Source organism: Coregonus clupeaformis, chromosome 32, assembly GCF_020615455.1.
Source record: "Coregonus clupeaformis isolate EN_2021a chromosome 32, ASM2061545v1, whole genome shotgun sequence".
Classification (NCBI taxonomy): Eukaryota; Metazoa; Chordata; class Actinopteri; order Salmoniformes; family Salmonidae; genus Coregonus; species Coregonus clupeaformis.
The window spans coordinates 1,835,940-1,858,501 of NC_059223.1; the positions used below are offsets into that span (position 1 = coordinate 1,835,940).

General features: G+C 42.3%; 1 protein-coding gene across 1 annotated transcript in view; it reads right to left on the bottom strand.

The window, feature by feature from the left end:
* The window catches only part of LOC121548163 (A disintegrin and metalloproteinase with thrombospondin motifs 7), a 94,915-nt gene that overhangs the window by 48,298 nt on the left and 24,055 nt on the right, over nucleotides 1-22,562 (bottom strand). Inside the window, exons 8-9 of the mRNA XM_045209949.1 lie at nucleotides 13,938-14,081; nucleotides 5,615-5,759 (exon numbers count right to left, since the gene is read on the bottom strand). Coding sequence (XP_045065884.1) covers nucleotides 5,615-5,759; nucleotides 13,938-14,081 — 289 coding nt within the window. The remainder of the gene's footprint in view (nucleotides 1-5,614; nucleotides 5,760-13,937; nucleotides 14,082-22,562) is intronic.

Consider the following 22,562-nt stretch of genomic DNA (forward strand, 5'->3'; position numbering starts at 1 on the left):
TGCCTCCAAACCTGTCTCCAGTTTGTTAACATTTTGCTGTTTACAACTGTATTACATGCTTTATCCTCATTTTAAAACACTCCTAAATCCACCCAGCCCCCTACATCATCCACCCAGCCCCCTACATCATCCACCCAGCCCCCTACATCATCCACCCAGCCCCCTACATCATCAACCAAGCCTGGGAATTGTCTTTGCTGATACAGAAGCCAACAGTCTTAACCTTTGCACTGGCAAAACGGTATCAAGTTCACTTCACAGCAGCTGCACTGCTCAGCATTGTATCCCGCCATAAAGCTTTCTTATCACGAGGAAGATAGCTTGTGTCTGAGCCCTGAGGTGCGTACGATTCTATTAGGGAGCACTCTTAAAAGACTGACCCTAGGTCAGAGACAGTGACTCTGGTCTGGGGTCCCAGCGCTGCGATAAGTACAAGCTGGTGGCATGGGACGACACGTTGGGAAGCTACTACAAGCCTCTCTGGAGAGAGACATGGTCTGCTCCCTCACACAACACCAAGGAGAGAGGGGGCGACTGGGACTTGACCATTTACTCCATTGCTGAATGTGGAGATTTGAGATAAGAGCTCCAAAAGGTTGATTTCAGGGTTTATCTGACTGGTGCTGGGAGATTGGGACAATGGAGATTGGGACAATGGAGATTGGGACAATGGAGATGTTTTTTTTGACTTACATTTTGTTTGTGAAGAGGCAGAATGGTGAAGGATGTCCGATTATGACGATAGCTTTGACCTTCTTGAAGCTGTTTGGCTTCAGAACGGGCTAGAGGACAATGAAGAAACATCTATCGAACTGTGAGAGATCTGATGCCCTTCTTTTTCAATTACTCGACAAAATTGGCGACAGATTGGCCATACTCGGAGGACTGTTGTGGTTATCAAAATGGCGATAAAACTAGAAGTGAACAGAAAAGAATGTCAGCCCTGCATGCTGTACTTGTGTCTTTGTGTGTAAGCCTCTGTTGGGAATGATATGACGAATGTGTCAGTAGCTAAGTCTCCATCCAATTGCCGACAGACTTTCATGCGGATATTCTAAAATCCGCATTAAAAAAAATATGCTAATTTTCCCACCAGAGATGTGTTTACATCAAATTAACTTGATGACTTGTTGCGTGATGACGTAGCGCACATAAATATAATTTATGCGGTTAAAAAAGGGGTTTCCATCACATTTTGCACTCTACTGTATGGTGCCCATTCTGGTCTAGGCACGTGCGCTCTAGCCAACAGCTTGCACATACAGTGCGGGTATAGCCTACATGACGAGATTATTATGGACAAACGAGCAAGATTGACATATCAAAATAAGCAGCAGCCAAGCATCGATCATCATGTCACCAGAATAAGACCCTCGATATTTATTGGAAAGGAGCATCAAGCTCATCACCCTGCACAGTTAGTACATCTGTAGACTAATACACTGCATGTCGTAGTGGGAGGACCACACAACATGTCATTGCGTGACTCGAAGTTTACTTCGATATGATGATTATGTCAATATTTGCGCATTAAAAAGGCATTTCAACTGCCGTTTCTCGCATAATTAATTTTACAGACACAAAAAGATCCCACCTTGTCTGACGTATTTTGCTTTGTCGGCATTTGGAAAGTTCACCGACAAATTAGCGGATGCCGTCAGACGACATGTACTTTACTCGCATTAAAAAGGTAAGATAGGAAAACTGGGGGAAAGGAGTTATTGCTATGCAAATTTCTTACGGTCTTCAGGCCCAACCATGTGTGTGTGTGAGTGCATATATTAATGTACATTTGATATATTAATGCTGGTATGAAAAGTGATTTCTATTTGACTGTCATCCTCTCTGTGTGCATGTACTGTACTACATCATGCAGCTAGTTCATGTTATTTAATAATGACACCTTGGTTATTTTTTGGGGGGCATTCCTCATTAAGTCTCCATACGACTACAATTCATCCCTTCATCTTATCTAATATTTTCATCCCTCCATCAGCCAGTTAGTGGATGTTAATGTTAACCATGTCTCCTCAGTGTATATGCAACACTTACTTACTAACGAGCTAGTAGTAAATGACATCCTGAATAATTAAATCCAGTTAAAATCGTGCATCAATGTCAATACGGACCTCAAGTTATGATTCAGCCTTAACCCAGCAGGCAAAGTCAGTTGAATTGACGTCATTACAACCACTTTAGAACCAACTGGTTTTAATCTTGGAATGTCGTCATTTCAACAAGATTTGCACGTTGGGAAAAGTGTCAAATTCTCACTCATTTATACGTTTGGGAATGTTTTGTTCTGGTGTTGTTTGCAAAACACAGACTAAGAAAGAAAAGTCCTTCTCCATCCTTCCAACCACTATCTAAAAAGGGTAGGAGGAAACCAAGGATTCTCTAATTCCATTCAGATTTCCTGCTTCAGTCCTGGCAATGGCACCAAAGAGGGTTGAAGGACATGATCTATCCCACGCTTGTTTTCCTGCCCTGGTGGGCTTCCTGTAAACCCAAGCACAAGGAGTGAGCAGCTAATGTTATTCATAGGGAGGGCTGTAGTAACTCCAACCCTGGCTGAGAATGTTTGTGTGTGGTCTCTCTCTCTCTCTCTGCAGAGGTTTTGTGTAAACTACGGGGTTTCCACAACACCCTACCAGAGGAAGTCTATGGAAAGTCTGCAGGAAGACAGTCCAGTGCCACCATCCATCCAGCTCCAGCTGACTTCACTGCAAACCTCCTCAATGAGCTCAAATGATGAGCTCAGTGCCCAGCGAGGGGTTTATTAATGATCTGTCCTCCCCGCTGTCTCGCACCAGTTGCTCTAACCACTTAAGCCGTGACGGTTTCCAAGCGCCGGATATACCAAACATCCATTATGACAGGGGGGAACGGGTGTAATTCCAGCTCAAATCACCGTAATTCCAGAAGTGATAAACGGGTACACATTCGGCGGCTCTATTTCCGCCTACCGATCTCCTCTCCTAAAGCGAGTTGGCTGTGAGTTTATCTTTCTGGCCCTCGCAGTAGCTCGCTGGTAATTCGAGCAAAATCACCCCATTTTCCTCTAACCAAACACATATAGGCCCCCTCAGATTCTGTCAAAAAACATTACAGTTAAGGGGTGACGCTATTCAATCAAGCTGCAAGCGAGGAATTCCCCTGAAGTGTGTTAAGTAAATACGGTGAACGTATTGGCTGTTTATGTATGTACTGTTTAAATGTCAGACCAGTGTATTATCACTCACAGCATCATTTTCTCATTACAGTGTAGCCTATGGCAACCAACTCTCAGCAGGCAAGCATTTTCTATCAAAAGGGTACTATTGGAATAATGATTTTTCATACAGATTAACTCATTTCACTTTTTTCTATCATCGACGTTTCGAGAAGTCTGCCGGGGATGAACATATGCAGAACTGTTCACAAATATTCTGTGTATATTCTTCTTGTGGGTTTCTTCCCCTTCATAATGGAATGTAAACGGAATCAAAACTGGAAAATTACCATCAGTACCACGACTCGAACCAAGACAACATATTCTTGTGTGTCTAATCAAAACCTCACAGCTCTTTGCACCTTGTGTGTTTTGGCTTACAACTAGTTTTCAAAACACAGTTAGACAAACAAAGACATGTGAATCCAATACGCTTGAGCGTCCAATTTAAACCGTAAAGCTTGCCACTTTGAACCTTGTATGTATGTATGTATTGGCTTGCAGATCGTTTGCCAACACATCTGGCCTTTAAGATTAAATGCTCTTGGTCCAATTTGTTGCCCTTTAAATTCCGTCACTCCAATCACATGGACAATTGCCGGAGCATTGCTGCACAGTGTGTATAGACGCAGCAAGTTGGCCACTTAGAAAGCATGTCTCATGTATGGTTTTTGCAGACAGCAGTCTGTTGAGAGGTTACAGGGGTGATGTTTTAATGGAGCAGTTCAGCAGTCTGTTGAGAGGTTATAGGGGGGATGTTTTAATGGAGAAGACAGCAGCCTGTTGACAGGTTATGGGGCAGACAGCAGCCTGTTGACAGGTTATGGGGCAGACAGCAGCCTGTTGACAGGTTATGGGGCAGACAGCAGCCTGTTGACAGATTATGGGGCAGACAGCAGCCTGTTGACAGATTATGGGGCAGACAGCATAAAGAGGATGAAGAGTAAAGCGGATGAGGAGTAAAGGGGATAAGGGAGGAGTAATGTAATGAGGATGAGGAGTAATGAGGATGAGGAGTAATGAGGATGAAGAGTAATGAGGATGAGGAGTAAAGAGAATGAGGAGTAATGAGGATGAAGAGTAATGAGGATGAAGAGTAAAGAGGATGAGGAGTAAAGAGGATGAGTAGTAAAGAGGATGAGGATGAAAAGTGGAGGAGTAAAGAGGATGAAGAGTAATGAGGATGAGGGAGGAGTAATGTAATGAGGATGAGGAGTAAGGAGGATGAGGAGTAATGAGGAGCGGAGGAGTAATGAGGATGAGGAGGAGTAATGAGGATGAGGAGTAAAGAGGATGATGAGTAAAGAGGATGAGGAGTAATGAGGATGAGGAGTAATGAGGAGTGGAGTAGTAAAGAGGAGTAATGAGGATGAGGAGTAATGAGGATGATGAGTAAAGATGATGAGGAGTAAAGAGGATGAGGAATAATGAGGAGTGGAGGCATAATGAGGATGAGGAGTAAAGAGGATGAGGAGTAAAGAGGATGAGGAGGAGTAAAGAGAATGAGGAGTAGTAGAGAATGAGGAGTAATGAGGAGTGGATGAGTAAAGAGGAGTAATGAGGATGAGGAGTAAAGAGGATGAAGAGTAAAGCGGATGAGGAGTAAAGGGGATAAGGGAGGAGTAATGTAATGAGGATGAGGAGTAATGAGGATGAGGAGTAATGAGGATGAAGAGTAATGAGGATGAGGAGTAAAGAGAATGAGGAGTAATGAGGATGTAACGCCAAGGTAGTGGGTTCGATCCCCGGGACAACCCATACACAAAAATGTATGCACGCATGACTGTAAGTCGCTTTGGATAAAAGCGTCTGCTAAATGGCATATTATATTTATTTATTATATGAGTAAAGAGGATGAGGAGTAATGAGGAGTGGAGGAGTAAAGAGGATGAGGAGTAATGAGGAGTGGAGGAGTAAAGAGGATGAGGAGTAATGAGGATGAGGGAGGAGTAATGTAATGAGGAGTAAGAGGATGAGGAGTAATGAGGGGTAAAGAGGATGAGGAGTAAAGAGGGTGAGGAGTAAAGAGGAGTGGAGGAGTAAAGAGAATGAGGAGTAAAGAGGATGAGGAGTAACGAGGAGTAAAGAGGATGAAGAGTAATGAGGATGAGGAGTAAAGAGTAAAATGGAGGGGGATGTGAGAATAGAGACAGAGAGCAGTAAGGAAGTGACGGAGGGAGAAGAAGGTGGAAGGGCTAAGAGGAGTGATGCAGGGTTACAGTAACTAGTGGGGGAATTAAGAGCAAGGTATGATGGCCATGACACACCATTAGTGAAGAGGAGACAAGGGGAGAGCTGTGACGAGCGTTGTGGGACACAGAGGGCACACCATAGAGGGATATGCAGATAGCAGGAGCATGCTGAAGAAACAGACAAGTATTGGTTCAGATTCAGGGGTCTTACGTCCACGTCGTCACAGAGCAGGGACCCAGAGCCGTACTGTAGGCGGCACTGGTGGGCAGCGCTGTACAGGACCCCGGGGGGAACAGAGTTCAGATCCAGCACGTTCCGCACAGGGGGGTCATCCAGGCACCAGCCCCAGCCTCGACTGTGGAAGGACAACCACAACAACATGGTGGTCAGACAAATGCATTAAAGTGACACACATGCACACGCAAATCGAGATGGTGAAAAGGTGTGTTATTAAAGGGATACTTTGGGATGTTGGCAGTGAAGCCCGTTATCTACTTCCCCAGATCAGATGAACTCGTGGATACCATTTTTATGACTCTCCGTCCAGTATGAAGGAAGTTAGAGTATGAAAATGTATGCCCTCTACTAAATGACAAAAAAATAAAATAATAAAAATATATATATATATATAACTAATATAACAAAAAATTAAATAAAAGGTCGTTTCATGAGCCAATGCAAACTAGCTTAGACGCAGAGACATAGAAAGGGTATCCACGAGTTCATCGGACAATAGATAACGGGCTTCATTGCCAAAATCCCAAACTATCCCTTTATGGCTAGAACGAAATGGAGGAGGGCTGAAATATGATTGAGCCTGATTTTAATGGACCATATATTTCATAGTTGACAGCGCTGTATGTGACTGAGTAGACAGTGACGGCATGCCAAGGTCTCCATGCAACAAAGCAGACAGACAGGGTGCTAACATAGTTTAGAGAGCTGTCTGCATGACACAGTCAAACCAGTCGTTAGAAGTCAACTCCAGCTCAGTCAAACTGCCAAGCTGTAACCACATGAATACAGCAGGCATTCTATCACATTAAATATAAATCGAGTCAATCCCCATTTTAACGGGATCCAATCTATCTCCATAAGGGGCACTTACAAATCCTAGTATTGGGACAGTTTTAATTTCCCGCCGCACTTTGAAGACGCTGGAACAGTCCACATTTACTTTTCCTCTGCAAACAAAATGAGTAATGAATAGAAGAATCTGACAACCAGGGACTGATTTATCAGGTAGAACAGAAAAGCAGCAGGCTCCGGACCTCATAGGGTCAGAGTTGAATACCTCTGGTGTTGGATAAAGGCAACTCCAAAAGCCTGCTGAGGTGGTGAAATATGAACATGAGACTCAAATGCTTTTGAAAATATAGATTGCTATTATTTTCTGTGGGTATCATGATGAAGATACTCTCAATGTAAGCTCCTACGCTCCCTAACAACACAGATTAGGAAAGAGATCAAAAAAGCATGGGCTTGCCCTGGGCTCTGTTTTAAAATATCACCCTTTTTTTTTTATATGACAGCGGTTCCACACGTTTCCATGATGCAAGTTGTGTTGGGAAAATATTTGCTGTATTTTATTCTGTTATATTTCATTCTATTCTTAGCCTACTATAACATAGATGTGTGTTGACTGTGATCAGGGTAGCCTAAGTGTGTCTTGGCTGTTTAATGAACAAAACTATTTTGTGAGACGCAGCACAGACCAGTAGCCCAACATAATTGAACTCAAAATATGCCATTACATTTTTTTTCAAATACATTTTATTAGTCTTTTAATGTTTCTTAGGACCTGCCTAAACAAACTAATAATGGATTTATTTTTAAAATAGACGCCCAACCACATCTGTTTGTAAGGGTGGGGGTTAAAATACCGTAAATCCTGTGTGAAAGTACGGTTTGATGTTGTGTGTTCTATGCGAGGTAAATATTCCTTTAGAGGTGCACTCAAGTTACGAGTGCCATAGGAGGGAAATCCCAGAATCAAATATAGGTTACAAATGTAGGCTAAATGTATTTTAGTAGGCTACTCAAACGCTTGCCAGCCACACCATTTTATATGGCCTGCGTATCGTCTAAGCATGAATTAATGTAATAATTAACAATTATCTGGAAAAAATAGTCTTACCCTGCTTGCACTTAGTGCAGGCTGTGTAACAATCTACCGTGTTGATTTCACTCGTGCAGCACCTACTTCCACAATGGGGCGCAACTTTCACTGGGGACGGGGAGGACATGTCCCCCCCACATTCTGAAACTGCATTTTTGTCCCCCCCCCCACAGTTTTATCATTGGAATGTGATACAAAAACGAGGCAACGGTATGCTTTAGGACCATGCGGATGCCTCCGAGCGTCGGGTAGGCTGTTTGGAGTGTTTATCCGACTGGATAAATTGTTTAAAAATAATAATAGTTATGTCCCCCCCCCACTTCTAAAACCAAAGTTGCGCCCCTGCCCTTATCATAACCTTAAATTTACCGCCTACATTAGCCATTTTAGGGTGAGCTAGGCTATCCAGGGAAAGTCAACTTGGCAACGTGTCGTATTCTCACGTGGGGAGAGGGAACATAAGCTCTGCATGTGGACAAATTAGAATGTTTTCACACAACACAAATAACGGACTGTTCCCGGCTCTACACTCTCAATGCGTGCGTGGTTGGTAGCCTTGTCTGCCTCGCTGCTCACAGAATGGAATTCACAACACAATGCTACATAACAAGCTCCTGTTTAAAAAAAAAAGTGTATTATTTTAATTTAAAATGTTTCAGACAAATGTAATTGTTCTGAACCACGAGCTGACCCACACGTTGGAAGAACGTTCACATTCCACCTGCCAGCTGATTTTTTAGCAGCACACCTGTGACTCAACTCATGGGAGAGTTTGTTTTGCATGGGTGCCCCGGGTGGGTGGAGAGTTCACTTAAGGACCAATGGAATGATCTAAACATGTACAAACTCCGCCTACCCGGGGTACTGGGCCATGCAAAACGAACTCGCCCAATGATTAGCCCAATAGGGTAAATGCAGATAGGCAACCCCATGCTTCAGCCTATGTATTTATAGCCACTATGCTGCATCAGTTGGGCTACAGGTGACAATGCTTATTGCTAATAGCACATCTGATAATATAGACCGTGCATAGGCTATATGCATGGACCAATATGTTAAAATAATTGTAAAAAATAATTTACCAATATATTATTTGGCTCATTTCTGGAGGTGGAAACGAGAAGAGACCCTGAGGCGACCACAACACAACTCCATCGAGGGGGGGGGGGCGGTAAAGGTAATCAATAAGAGTATTGAAGTGTTCAATCAAGACCAGTTCTACTGCTTTCATTCACACTGATTAGTCTGAAAGCTTTCTGAATAGAGCAAAGGATAATTTCTACCCTTGGCAGGCTACGGTGTTATTTTATTGAATGTTGTTTTCTCTGCATCACTGCCCAGGCCACTGATTCTGACCCAGTAATTGGTGAGGTGTGATCACAGCAGTAAGTGGAACTGCTATCAAGACTCAAATCCTCCCAGCAGGCCTGTTTCTCTCAAGCCTGGTCCTAGATCGGTTTGTGCTGTATCGCCGACTTTTATGGTCATTGTCACGCTAAACAATGACCACAGGAGTTGGCAAGACAGTACAAAAGAGACCTGAGACCAGGCTAGTTTCTCTCATAACAATCTAAAAAGCTGTGTGGATCTCAGTGAGCAAAACTCAACTCTGATCTCCAATTTCATCCCTCAGACACTATTCAGTCATATTGAAACCTACTGGAGTATCAGGGTAGCTAAAGTTCACATGTTTTATTGCCTGCAGTATAGTGGGTTATTACATTTGAGCTGGACAGATTCAGCAAAGAATGTTTAAACCATTACTTTTACAACTGTTGTCTTTGCAATTAATTGATAAAACTATGGCTAAAGGCCTTTATAATATCCTGCTTCAGTAAACTCCGTCTGTTCCACTTATGTAGCATTTCACCTGAAATAACCTATTAAAATATTTTTTGCATTTCTGAAGCCACATTTATACAATGATGCATCTGAAAATACTTCACAGTGTAGACACGGCATCAGTCCAAACCAATACAATAACATGCTATAACAGATTATGACATCAGTCATGATAAATACGCTAATACAACTGATTTTGTTGTGACTAATGATGAATAAGGCTTAACTGAGACTAAGCAATCCATTGGAATTTCCTCTACCTAGCAACAGCCAGATTCACACGCAAAATATTAAATGACTGATTTCACTATCAGGCAATCAATAATGGCAACTAGATGACACTCATTTCAACAAATTCCATAGATTTGACGGAGTTCAAATGTACTTCATTCAATGAACCCTATGCACCCAGTCGAGAAACAAAATGGCCACTTGGTTACTTTGGAGCTGTGAGCTTGAAAGCTGAGATGATGTGGTAAAACAACAGAAAAGGGTGAAGCTGCTGAGATGGATTAGGACTACCAAACTCAGGGCCTGTATTCCCAAGTGTCTCAAAATAGGATTGCTGATCTAGAATCAGGTCCTCCCTGTCTTATTCAGCATTATCTAAAAGGAAAAACGGATCTTAGATCAGCACTCCTACGCTGAAACGCTTTATGAATACAGGCCCAGATCATCTGGAGGAGCTATAAAGGTGGAGTTGGCCAGCTGCACCTCACAGCTGCAGGAATAAATAAAAAAAAAATAAACATGCCTAGAAATGTAGGTCAGGAGAATTCCACAGACTGCTTTCAGAGCTGAACAAGTGACCCTGTATTAGACTTTGGACCACAGTAGCGACTCCTGAAGACTGACCTGCCATTTTAGCTTCTGTGTTTTTTTTTGGTCCTGCCACATATGCCAAACGCTGTCATGATAGAGGACCAAATGGAAATAAGGCGGAGACTTTGTGTTTCTCTTCTGATTCTTAAATGAAGTGCATACTTTTTGTATGTGTACCTTATTTTAAAATATCAAATAATCTAAACTAAAAAGACCATTTAACAGCTAAGATAATGGCATTTGTGATTGCAGGTGCTAGCATTTCTGTGTAATGTATATGTTGTGCATCTGATAATGGACAATAGTACAGGGATCTATGGACAAAACATCCCCTAATACTTATTATTTTCCCTGATTCTGAAATGCAAACTTTGATTGAACTGGTTAATCCAAGGGCAAAGCTATTCTTTGTAACTTTAGATGCAGTATTCCTAAAAGGGGGGGAATATTTGTCTCAACATCTGTTAACAGCTGCTTAACCTACATTACATGACTTCCTCTTCAATGAGACTTCAATAACCAGGAGTTTAATGATGCATACATATAAAATGGTGTAGGCCGACATTGTAAATAAGAAGGTGCTTAACTGACTTGCCTAGTTAAATAAAGGTTAAATAAAACTCAAATAAATAAAATAAATGATGATGCATTTGGGATGACATAATATTGACCACTATGCAAGAGCAATTAAATTGTTCTCCATGAGTGACTATGGCTGCATGGGTCCACTGAATAGAGGTTTGTGGAAGAAAAACACTTGTGCTGTCCAGGAGAAGTTTATGCAGATTGAAGTAGCGATTTATAAACTCGATTATTTTCTGAAAAGCTACACAAAGAATGCTAATATTGTCAAATAGTCAAGTCACTAGCTAAAATAAGTGTCAACAATACGAATGTCTGACCTTATGTAAACACCAGTGAAAACATCATTCACCTTTCAAACAGTCAAAAAAATTGGCGCACTGCATGGTGCGTGTTCATTTACAGCTTAAGTCTTAGAAGTCTTGTCCCCTCACAATCAAGCAGTAGGCAATAACTGTCCTCGCTGCAATTTCCAGATTCCTTTTCATTGCAATTACACACATGAAAAGCTTTGGGGCTTTTTTGTAACCCCCACGTCTCCTTCCAACCTCCAACTCCCCTTCAAAACAATCTAGTCTAGACATTGTTGGAGAGCCGCTCTCTCCGTCCTCAGCCCATCTATAGGATAACCATCTGAACCCCATGGCTCAGCATGCCATTCCACATTCCACATTTAACTAACACCTACAGCTCAGAGTCAGACAACTGAATATAACTGAGTACTGAGCCCTGAGGAACCCCTCGGCCATTAGCCCTTGTTGGTGGGTGCAGGAAAAGATGAGAGGAAGAGGAGGGAGGGAAAGATGACAAATGGAGGAAGAGGAAGAGTAGGAGATGGGATGTAAAAAGCGTTAGAGGGAGGCAATTGGATGGTGCCAGCTGGAAGAAATAGGAGAGACATATATGAAGAAATAGGAGGAGAGATATAAATATATATATATATATAAAAAGAAAGAGTGAGTGAGATAGAGAGAAAAATGAGGGAAGGATGAGGAGAGATAGGAGTGGTGTACATGGGCCCATGGCTAGTGCCAGCTGGAAGGAGAGGCTATTACCCTCTCCCATTCAGGAGCAGGACGGAGTGGGAGTACAATGAACCGACTGACCGGCTGCATGCCAGCTCATTCTCCCAACCCTGCTGGTACTCTGACAATATGAGCTACCCATCAGAAACGGTCCTCCTCTGAGCAGAACTGGAGGATACACCATATCATTAAGGTAAGCTCATGATATTATAACACTCAAATCAAATTTATTTTTATAAAGCCATTTTACATCGGCAGCTGTCACAAAGTGCTTTACAGATACCCATCTTAAACCCCAAAGAGCAAGCAATGCAGAGGCAGAAGCCCAGTGGCTAGGAAGAACTCCCTAGAAGGCAGGAACCTAGTAAGAAATCTAGAGAGGAACCAGGCTCAGAGGGGTGGCCAGTTGTCTTGCATATAGAGTGGACAACTGGACAGAACATGCATGGTACAGCCAGTGGTCCTCAATGTATCAATGCATTGTTACGCATCAACACATTTCTATGCATCTATTTACATTTCAAATGCCGTTAGCAGTCTCTGGGATTTGCAATGGATTCAAGCATGACATTGCCTTCCTAAAGAAAACCTCATAATATCACTTCTGACATTTGGAGTCACGATTGGAAACGAATCCTTTTACTTTCAGATCTGAGCAACAATACAAATGAGTCCTAATTACGAACCTGAATTCTGGGAATCCAGGTGCATATTTCTTTCATTGCTATCCTCATTAAAGTCTGAGTGGCATCATCACTAAAAGAGACTATTGAGTCAGTCTAGTCTAAGCCTCAGAAAGCACAGCGTACGATCCTCCTGTGAAGCTACAGGTCCCGTGTAGCTCAGTTGGTAGAGCATGGCGTTTGCAACGCCAGGGTTGTGGGTTTGATTCCCACGGAGGGCCAGTATGAAAATGTATGCACTCACTAACTGTAAGTTGCTCTGGATAAGAGCGTCTGCTAAAATGACTAAAATGTTTTTAAAAAGCTGAGGGCGCTTACAAGGAGGTATTTCAATTATTTTTCAAGCTGCAAAAACACAAATAAAGCAGAAAGCATATCTGTTATAGTGTGACAAAGTATACATCTTTCAGTATGTTTTGCATTAAGATAGAGACACAGTCGTGTCCTAGAAAATAACATATTCACACATAATGTGAGGTGACAATTTCATCAGCACAGACCTATGACCGGAAAGGGTGCATGATGTATTGAAAGAGAGCCTTTATCGCGGTTTACATAGGAACCAAACAAGTCTCTGACGCTTGTCTCGGAGTCTCAGATCAATTGGATGGTACTAAGCAATGATGAGTTTTTGTCAATTGATCTGCGATTTAAACATTCTAAGTACCATCCACATACAACCCTCTCATATTCAGGCTATTTTGGGTAGATGGTAGATTGAAAGTGGATACATCAGTGGTGGAACTGATCAATTTGAAAGCATCAAGCAAGGAACATGGAACAAAGAGACCATGGGACAATTAGAATGCACTCATAACCAGCGCATATATACGGTACATATTGCATTAGGTCCTTATTGGAGAGTAGCTGTATTATGGATTCAAGGGCCATCAGTGGCACAAACGATGAGTGGAATTGTAGCATTGGGAGTTGGAGACGGGAAAGAGACAGATAAAGTGGTTTGAAGGGGGTGAGGAGAGAAGAGAGAGAGAATGAGAGAGAGAAAGACAGAGACGGAGAGAGAGACAGAAAGAGAGAGAGAGAGATTGAACGACAGATAGTGAGGAAATTATGTTAGCATTCTGTTTTCCTTTGAGAACATTGCATTAATAATATAATAAGAATAATAATAATAATAAGCCATTTAGCAGACACTTTTATCCAAAGCGACTTACAGTCATGTGTGCATACATTTTTACGTATGGGTGGTCCCGGGGATCGAACCCACTACCCTGGCGTTACAAGCGCCATGCTCTACCAATTGAGCTACAGAGGACCACTGTAGCTCAATCACACATTAACTCAATCAGTTCAATTAAGCCTGATTGAATGATGCATTGTATGGTTTTTCTATATATCATTATTTGCATGATCATTACAAAGTCAGAGAGAAACAGGGAGAAACGTAAACAGACAGAATGATGAGGTCATCAGTGTGGGACAATAGAATTAGAACTCACTCCAGGAAGCGGGTGATGTACTGGCGGCTGCAGCGCGACCAGCTGGGGGTGGAGGTGCCATACAGGAGCTGTGGAGACATGACGAAAGGTCTTTTCCCAATCGGCTCACAGTCATTGCCGTTGCCATCATGTTGAATCCCAAAGCTGCGGCATAGAAGCACATCCCACAGAGAGAAGGGAGAGTGAGTGGGCCCTGCATGGACAATTTGACATGTACACAGATATTTAGGAATATGCACCCACCCACCCAAACTCAAATGATCACACACAGTGACGGCACAGTGAGTGAGTGGACAACTATACAATATAGTATACATTCTCAAATATACAGTATACACCGAGTGTACAAAACATTAGGAACACCTTCCTAATATTGAGTTGCACCCACTTTTGCCCTCAGACAAGCCTCAATTCGTCGGGGCATGGACTCTACAAGATGTCGAAAGAGTTCATCAGGGATGCTGGCCCATGTTGACGCCAATGCTTCCCACAGTCGAGCCAAGTTGGATGGATGTCCTTTGGGTGGTGGACCATTCTTGATAACCACGGGAAACTGTTGAGCGTGAAATACCCAGCAGCGTTGCAGTTCTTGACACACTCAAACCGGTGCGCTGGCACCTACTACCATACCCCATTCAAAGGCACTTAAATATTTTGTCTTGCCCATTCACCCTCTGAATGGCACACATACACAATCCATGTTTCAACTGTCTGCTCCCTGTCATCTACACTGATTGAAGTGGATTTAACAGGTGATATTAATAAGGGATCATAGCTTTCACCTGGTTACTCTCATCAAAAGAGCAGGTGTTCCTAATATTTTATCCACTCAGTATATATACACATACACACACAGCTGATGCAGAGAGTATGTTCAGAAAAGCCACACAAAGAATGCTAATAGTCAATAGTCAAGTCACTAGCTAAAATAAATCAAAATCGATGTGTCAACAATACGAATGTCTAACCTTCTGTTACACCAGTGAAAACGTCATTCACCTTTCAAACATCCATCCAACTTGGCACGACTGCCTAGACAGGCTGCCTAGACACTTTAATATGCACACATATGAACATACACATTCACACAGTACAGAGAGTCCAAAGAGAAGACACTCAAGGACAGACCCAGACATGCACATCATACGCTGCCAGAGCCTGCCTTGGAAACCGCACAAAATCCTTTGACAAACATGTCTGGCAGCAGTCTTGGTGTCTTTGTAGTGGGTAGCGTGCCCGCTAAGCTAATGCCACGCATTGCTTTCATCAGGTCGCCGGACTTCCGGATCTCACACAAGCGTTACCCAACCCTGTCCCATTTACCCCTATGGAGCAGAGTATTTAGAACCAATCTGAATCACTCTAGGGGGCTTCGCAATATATGCCACAACCAACCAATATCACAGCTTCACTCTGTGATGCTCTAAAGACTCCAAGGCGAGGGCTGAAGCCTCAAAGACTATTCAAACTCACTTTTAAATTATATTTACATACCCTGTTGTTGTTAGTAGTCAAGGGCCCCTTTCCAACGAACGCCAAGGTCAGTGCTAGATCAGTTAGAGCTCTTTCAGTGCTAGATCAGTTAGAGCTCTTTCAGTGCTAGTTCAGTTAGAGCTCTTTCAGTGCTAGATCAGTTAGAGCTCTTTCAGTGCTAGATCAGTTAGAGCTCTTTCAGTGCTAGTTCAGTTAGAGCTCTTTCAGTGCTAGTTCAGTTAGAGCTCTTTCAGTGCTAGTTCAGTTAGAGCTCTTTCAGTGCTAGTTCAGTTAGAGCTCTTTCAGTGCTAGATCAGTTAGAGCTCTTTCAGTGCTAGATCAGTTAGAGCTCTTTCAGTGCTAGTTCAGTTAGAGCTCTTTCAGTGCTAGTTCAGTTAGAGCTCTTTCAGTGCTAGTTCAGTTAGAGCTCTTTCAGTGCTAGATCAATTAGAGCTCTTTCAGTGCTAGTTCAGTTAGAGCTCTTTCAAAAAATAAAAGTGGGACATGTACAGAGACATGCTATACATTGACTGGAGTTGACCTCAACTACTGACTCCCTCAAACTCTATTAGGTTTTGCATTGATATACAGCATTGATAAGGTCCACACCCTTCGAATTAAGGCTATGACATTGACACTGATGAAACCTGATCGGCCAAGACATGTGTCCCTAATGGAATAAACAAATGTATCTTCAAATCACCTTCATCCCAAGAGTGTGGACCTTCATTGTCTTGTCATTGGCCATTTGGATCTACGTACCACATAGTGAATTCATTGTACTTGTGTGCTGCACAACGTGTTTGTCTGACTTAACTAACTTGCATCATACCTCCTGAGTGGCGCAGTGGTCTAAGGCACTGCATCGCAGTGCTAACTGTGCCACTAGAGATCCTGGTTCGAATCCAGGCTCTGTCGCAGCCGGCCGCGACCGGGAGACTCATGGGCGGCGCACAATTGGCCCAGCGTCGTCCAGGGTAGGGGAGTGAATGGCCGGCAGGGATGTAGCTCAGTTGATAGAGTATGGCGTTTGCAACGCCAGGGTTGTGGGTTCGTTTCCCAGGGGGGGGGCAGTATAAAACAAAGTAAAAATATATATGTATTCACTAACTGTAAGTCGCTCTGGATAAGAGCGTCTGCTAAATGACTAAAATGAAAATGTAAAATGTAAATACCAAGGAACATTTAGATTTTCGATTTGGAATTTTAAGACCCCTTGAAGTATCCCAAAAATATCGACATAAATTCTTTGATGAAAAAAAAAAAGTTGGCCTTACTGCTATTAGCCCATACAAACGCATTGACTAACAGATTCAACCGATATTTTTGTCACTAAACAGTCTCCATATATACTTCCGTTAATTTGTTTGAGTCTTGTGAGGCCTGTGCCCGTCCTAGAGCAAAACAACCGACATGTACTGTACGTGTTCGAGAGAGTCTCATCTCTCACGAACATGTACAGAAGGGTCATATTAGTGTGTAGCCCAAACTATTCGGACGCTACAGACAGAAGTTGGCAGATCGGCTGTACCGACTGCAGACGAGTCTTGTGAGGCCTGTAGGCATCCTAGAGCAAAACAACCGACATGTACGTGTTCATGCAAGTCTCATCTTCCATTTTCGGGATGTCTCATGGTCTGACAAACACCGCTCTAGCGCTGTCACCTTTCACCGTAGATGCAGAAGTGTTACATAGGCGGATGTGGTGGATTGAGACACATCCAATGCAAAAAAATAGATATCTCTAGCTTAAACTGACAGGTAATATGTTAATTAGATGTCCGTGGGGCCAAGGACATCGACCTTAGGGGGTTTAAACCGTTCAAGCTAGAGACACCAAACAAACTTTGTCATGTTCCGGTTATCCTAACTTCAAATTCTTAAAAACGTTTATCAACTATAACTATATAAATGTGCATTCATTTGCATAAAATAGCCTACCAACAGTAACTCAAACCATTCAAGCTAGAGGCATCAAACAAACTTTCACATGTTCAGGCTATCCTATCAATCAATCCTTCACAAGCTAGCAAGCACACCACATTTTCTTCAGGAACGGAACTTTTCTAGTTTATTAAAGAAATATGTACTTACTTCGACTGTGATATGTGGTTGTCTCACCTAGCTATGTTAAGATGAATGCACTAATTGTAAGTCCCTCTGGATAAAAGTGTCTGATAAATTACTAAAATGTTTTAAAAAATCGTATTCGGCAAATGCAAACATTTTAATTTGATTTGGAACAATGTTTCTTCTGGTTGTGATTTATAAATTTTCTCAACTGCTTTTTCTGCTCAATGACAGCACATCCTTGATCTCTCTCTCTTCCTCTCTCGTTTTCTCTCCTCCCTTTTTAACACCCCCACTTTGCTATCTTGAACAACCAGCCAGCCTTGTTAGGGCCTGCAGTGTTGGCCTTATTAGCGCAACATGTGTTAGCTCTCCTGGATAATTAGCTACTCAAAAACAAGATCAGTTGCCTACAATGGAGAGATTCTGTGTTTTGCTATCAAAGACCACAATGGAGATAGATCCTAGATTTGTTTGTGTTTGTTCTTGAGTATATTGCCATTGCATTTGTGTGTGGTTGTATATGATTTTAATTGTCAAATTAATTAGTTGAGAGGGGGATAATTTCATAGATATTTATAATAATAATAATATAATATGCCATTTAGCAGACGCTTTTATCCAAAGCGACTTACAGTCATGCGTGCATACATTTTTGTGTATGGGTGGTCCCGGGGATCGAACCCACTACCTTGGCGTTACAAGCGCCGTGCTCTACCAGCTGAGCTACAGAGGACCAATGCCAGTGTCTGCCTTATGTTATTATGCACAAATTTCAACGTCATTGTGTCCGCCTCAACAATGTGTTTGTCATTGTTTGTGTCATTCTCCATTGAACTGCCATTGTATTGATGTTTGGCTGTATGTGTTTTTAATTGTCTAATTAGTTTAGGGGCCCATAGTGTCTGCCTCAAAGACAACATAACATCATTACAATGCCAGTGTCTGCCTCAAAGACAACATAACATCATTACAATGCCAGTGTCTGCCTCAAAGACAACAGAACATCATTACAATGCCATTGTGTCTGCCTCAAAGACAACAGAACATAATTACAATGCCAGTGTCTGCCTCAAAGACAACATTACATTTACATTTACATTTTAGTCATTTAGCAGACGCTCTTATCCAGAGCGACTTACAGTTAGTGAATACATATATTTTTTATACTGGTCCCCCGTGGGAATCGAACCCACAACCCTGGCGTTGCAAACGCCATGCTCTATCAACTGAGCTACATCCCTGCCGGCCATTCCCTCCCCTACCCTGGACGACGCTGGGCCAATTGTGCGCCGCCCATGAGTCTCCCGGTCGCGGCCGGCGGCGACAGAGCCTGGATTCGAACCAGGATCTCTAGTGGCACAGTTAGCACTGCGATGCAGTGCCTTAGACCACTGCGCCACTCAGGAGTAACATAACATAACATCATTACAATGCCAGTGTCTGCCTCAAAGACAACAGAACATCATTACAATGCCATTGTGTCTGCCTCAAAGACAACGGAACATAATTCCAATGCCAGTGTCTGCCTCAAAGACAACAGCCTCAAAGACAACAGAACATCATTCCAATGACAGTCTGCCTCAAAGACAACAGAACATCATTCCAATGCCAGTGTCTGCCTTAAGGACAACAGAACACTGAGGACAAAGAGCTTCATTAATAGGATCTAAAGGGGTGGAGGGACCAGAGCAATGTCACATGGTATCACATTCGGCAGCTCCTCTTTCATTCAGGTGCGCACTGAATGCTTATTAAATACTTACTGTTGCATTCTCTCAGCCACACATTATAACTAAGCGACATGGGGTGGAGGTACATAAATCCAACACCTGCCTGTTATCATTATTTAATGAGGATATATTCTCCATGGGTGTTTGTGTACAATGTGTCCTAATTGATGGTGTCTGGGTACAATGTATTGTCATTACTGAGGGTATTTGGGGACAATGCATTTATATAGCTGTGTTTGTTAGGAGGGCATGTATAAGACTAGCCCTAATACATGAAAGAAACACTTATTTTTGTTTAGCACACAATAGACATTAAACATCATGTGGATTACTCTATGGCTGCGTTTAGACAGGCAGCCCAATTCGGATCTATTTTTCACTAATTGGTCTTTTGACCAATCAGATCAGCTCTGAAAAAAGAGCTGATGTAAATCGATCTGATGTGATTGGTCGAAAGACCAACTAGTGAAAAACAAAAAGATCAGAATTGGGCTGCCTGTGTGAAGCCTGTGTAACATGAATCAATTTGGACACAATTTCTGTTCCAGCAAGTTTCGACATCACCTTGCTGATACACGAAGGCAAAGCAATTCAAAACGCAATTGAAGTTGAATGCAACATCCAATCTTGTCATACATCACGTTTTCATAAATGATTTGTTTATCCAAACGTTTGGTAATTGTAACAGCATCGATATAGACAAAATACTGGCTGTACAATTTAGCTAGTTAGCCAAAATGTTGCCTATTTGCCAACCGTGTTTTAACAACAGCTAGCTAGCTAACCAAGCTAGCGATGAGCTAAGCTATTTAGCTAGCTAGTGCAGTTCATGTTGGACAATTTTAGTTGAAACTGGACAGAGAAAGGTCTGGGTTCACTATTAAAATGACATTTATTGACTGCCAGACCATGCACATAAACCACGACTAGCCACGGTGTCTAGAATGGTTTATACATTTCCCATTTGTCATGTCTCTTTTGATGCGGTTTGCAGCAGCACTGAGTGGTGTTGACATGACGAGTCATGTAAGGTTTCTTCTTACTTACTGGACATTGCATACAGTCAGTTTCTATCTCTTGCGATGATGCAATGCAACTATGTTGCAGGCAATTTATTTTTTTAAGGTGACATGCGGAGTAGACCAAATGCAACTCTGTTGCAAGCAACATAAATTGGGTCCAGGTTGCTTCGTGTGAAGAACTCAATATCTTAGTGTGATGTTGTCAACAAAGAAGATCAAAAAGGTGTTAGATAACTGCAATTGGTAGCAGAGAGAAATGAGACATCAGACAGAAGCTTTCAAGCTTTGTTAGGGCCAACTGGGTCTGTTATTCTCTTTACTATCTTCTAAAATAGAGAAGCCATTTTGGTATAGACTACTCTTCACTACCCACTGGACACACCACATCATTTCAACATGGATAACTGCCTAATATTTGGGTTGAGACGTTGGATCAATGAGATTCACCTACTCAAAAATTACAGCTAAAAAGTTAGTTCAATTTCCAATGTGTTATCACTATTCTTTCAACCACCTAAAAGCACAACCAAATTCCAATGGAAAAACAATGTCTGATTTAGTTGTCACCCAAATGACTATCACTGCGCTTTCAACCATTTAAAAGCACAGCAAAGTTTAAAATGGGAATATATTATTTTGTTTATTTATACAAGAGATTAATGTGTTATCACTGTGCTTTATCTAATAGCAGAACCAAATGACCTGGATTGCAGTGGAGATTAGATTAACAGTACATGGTGCAAGTGATCAATGCCATTGGAGATTCTGCACAGATTATTATTACAGCAATTGTGAAGATCTCCACAAACTTGCAATGACCTATGCATGCTATCTCGATGACCTACGCACGCTTTATATGATTACATAAGAAGGAATTGATAGTTACAGTAACTTCAAAATGTGGCCATGGATGTGTTACTCATTTTAAAGTTGAATGTTACATTAGTTTGTAAAATAGCCTTAATTTCAGGCTATTTCCTATATTACAAAAGTAATATTGAATTGTGTTTGGTTGACAATTCAACCAAGTATCAACATTTAAAGGAGACTGCGGATAGTTCCATCTGAGTCACTGGCTTAATCCCATTCTTTAACTTTTTATTTTTGGTTGAGTTGGAGACATGAATTCAACATATCATTTCTTAACTTGTCGACAAGTTAATAGGCTATTTATTGTATTTAAAAAGTAGCAATTGTTTGAATAAAAACATTCCAGTTTACAAATTAATAATTGATACATTGGAGTCACGTCTCCATCTCAACCAAAAGTTATAGAATAGGACTAAATCAAATTAAAACTTTTAATAATTATTTGTAGACAAATTGGAATTAAAGCCAGATTACGTTAGTAGCACAGATGGAACTATCGAAGCAGAAGCTGCATCTCCTTAAAATGTTGATATTTGGTTACATTGACAAACAAACTGTCACGCCCTGGCTCTGGGGACTCTTTAATGTTGAGCCAGGGTGTGTAGGTTTATTGTTTAGTTTTCTATGCGTTTCATTCTAGATAGTTTATTTCTATGTTGGCCAGGGTGGTTCCCAATCAGAGACAGCTGTAGCTCGTTGTCTCTGATTGGGTACCATACTTAGGCAGCCTTTTGGCATGTATGTTTTGTGGGATCTTGTTCCGTAAGGTTTGTTGTTTAACCCAGGACTTCACGTATCGTTTGTTTTGTTGTTTTGGTTCGTGTTGTGTACATTTAATACAGTGTGTACGCCTATCACGCTGCGCCTTGGTCCGCTTCATCTAACGACGATCGTGACAGAAGATCCCACCAAAAGAGGACCAAGCAGCGTGTCCAGGAGCAAACGCCGGAGGTTACGTTAGTAGATGTCCTCCTCGGTTGGGGGAGAATCACGGAGGAGGAGGCCGTCCGTTACCGGAGGGCGATGAATGAAAATGCCCAGGCAGGAGAGGAGAAACGGCGCCAACCGTGCCGACGACGGACACCCGAGAGACAACCCCAATAAAAAATGTTTGGGGGGGGCACACGGCGTGGACGACGGGGCAGCAGGAGGCAGCGACAGGGCGTATCTGCAGACTAGGAGAGGAGGCCACCAGGTTACGGGGGCTATTGGTCCAGAGGGAGCAGGAGTTAATTGGTCAGAGGGAGGAGCTACAGGAGGCGTTAAGGGAGAAGGAGAGTGTAGAGGCACGGCGAGAGGAGCTGGTTAGGCAGCAGAGGGAGCGGAGGTTTATAAGGAAACCCAGTCCCGCTCCTCGCACCAAGCAAGTGGTATGTGTCACCAGTCCGGTCAGCCCGTTCCTGATCCCCGCACTAAGCCAGTGGTGCGTGTTCCCAGTACGGCCCGACCCGTTCCTG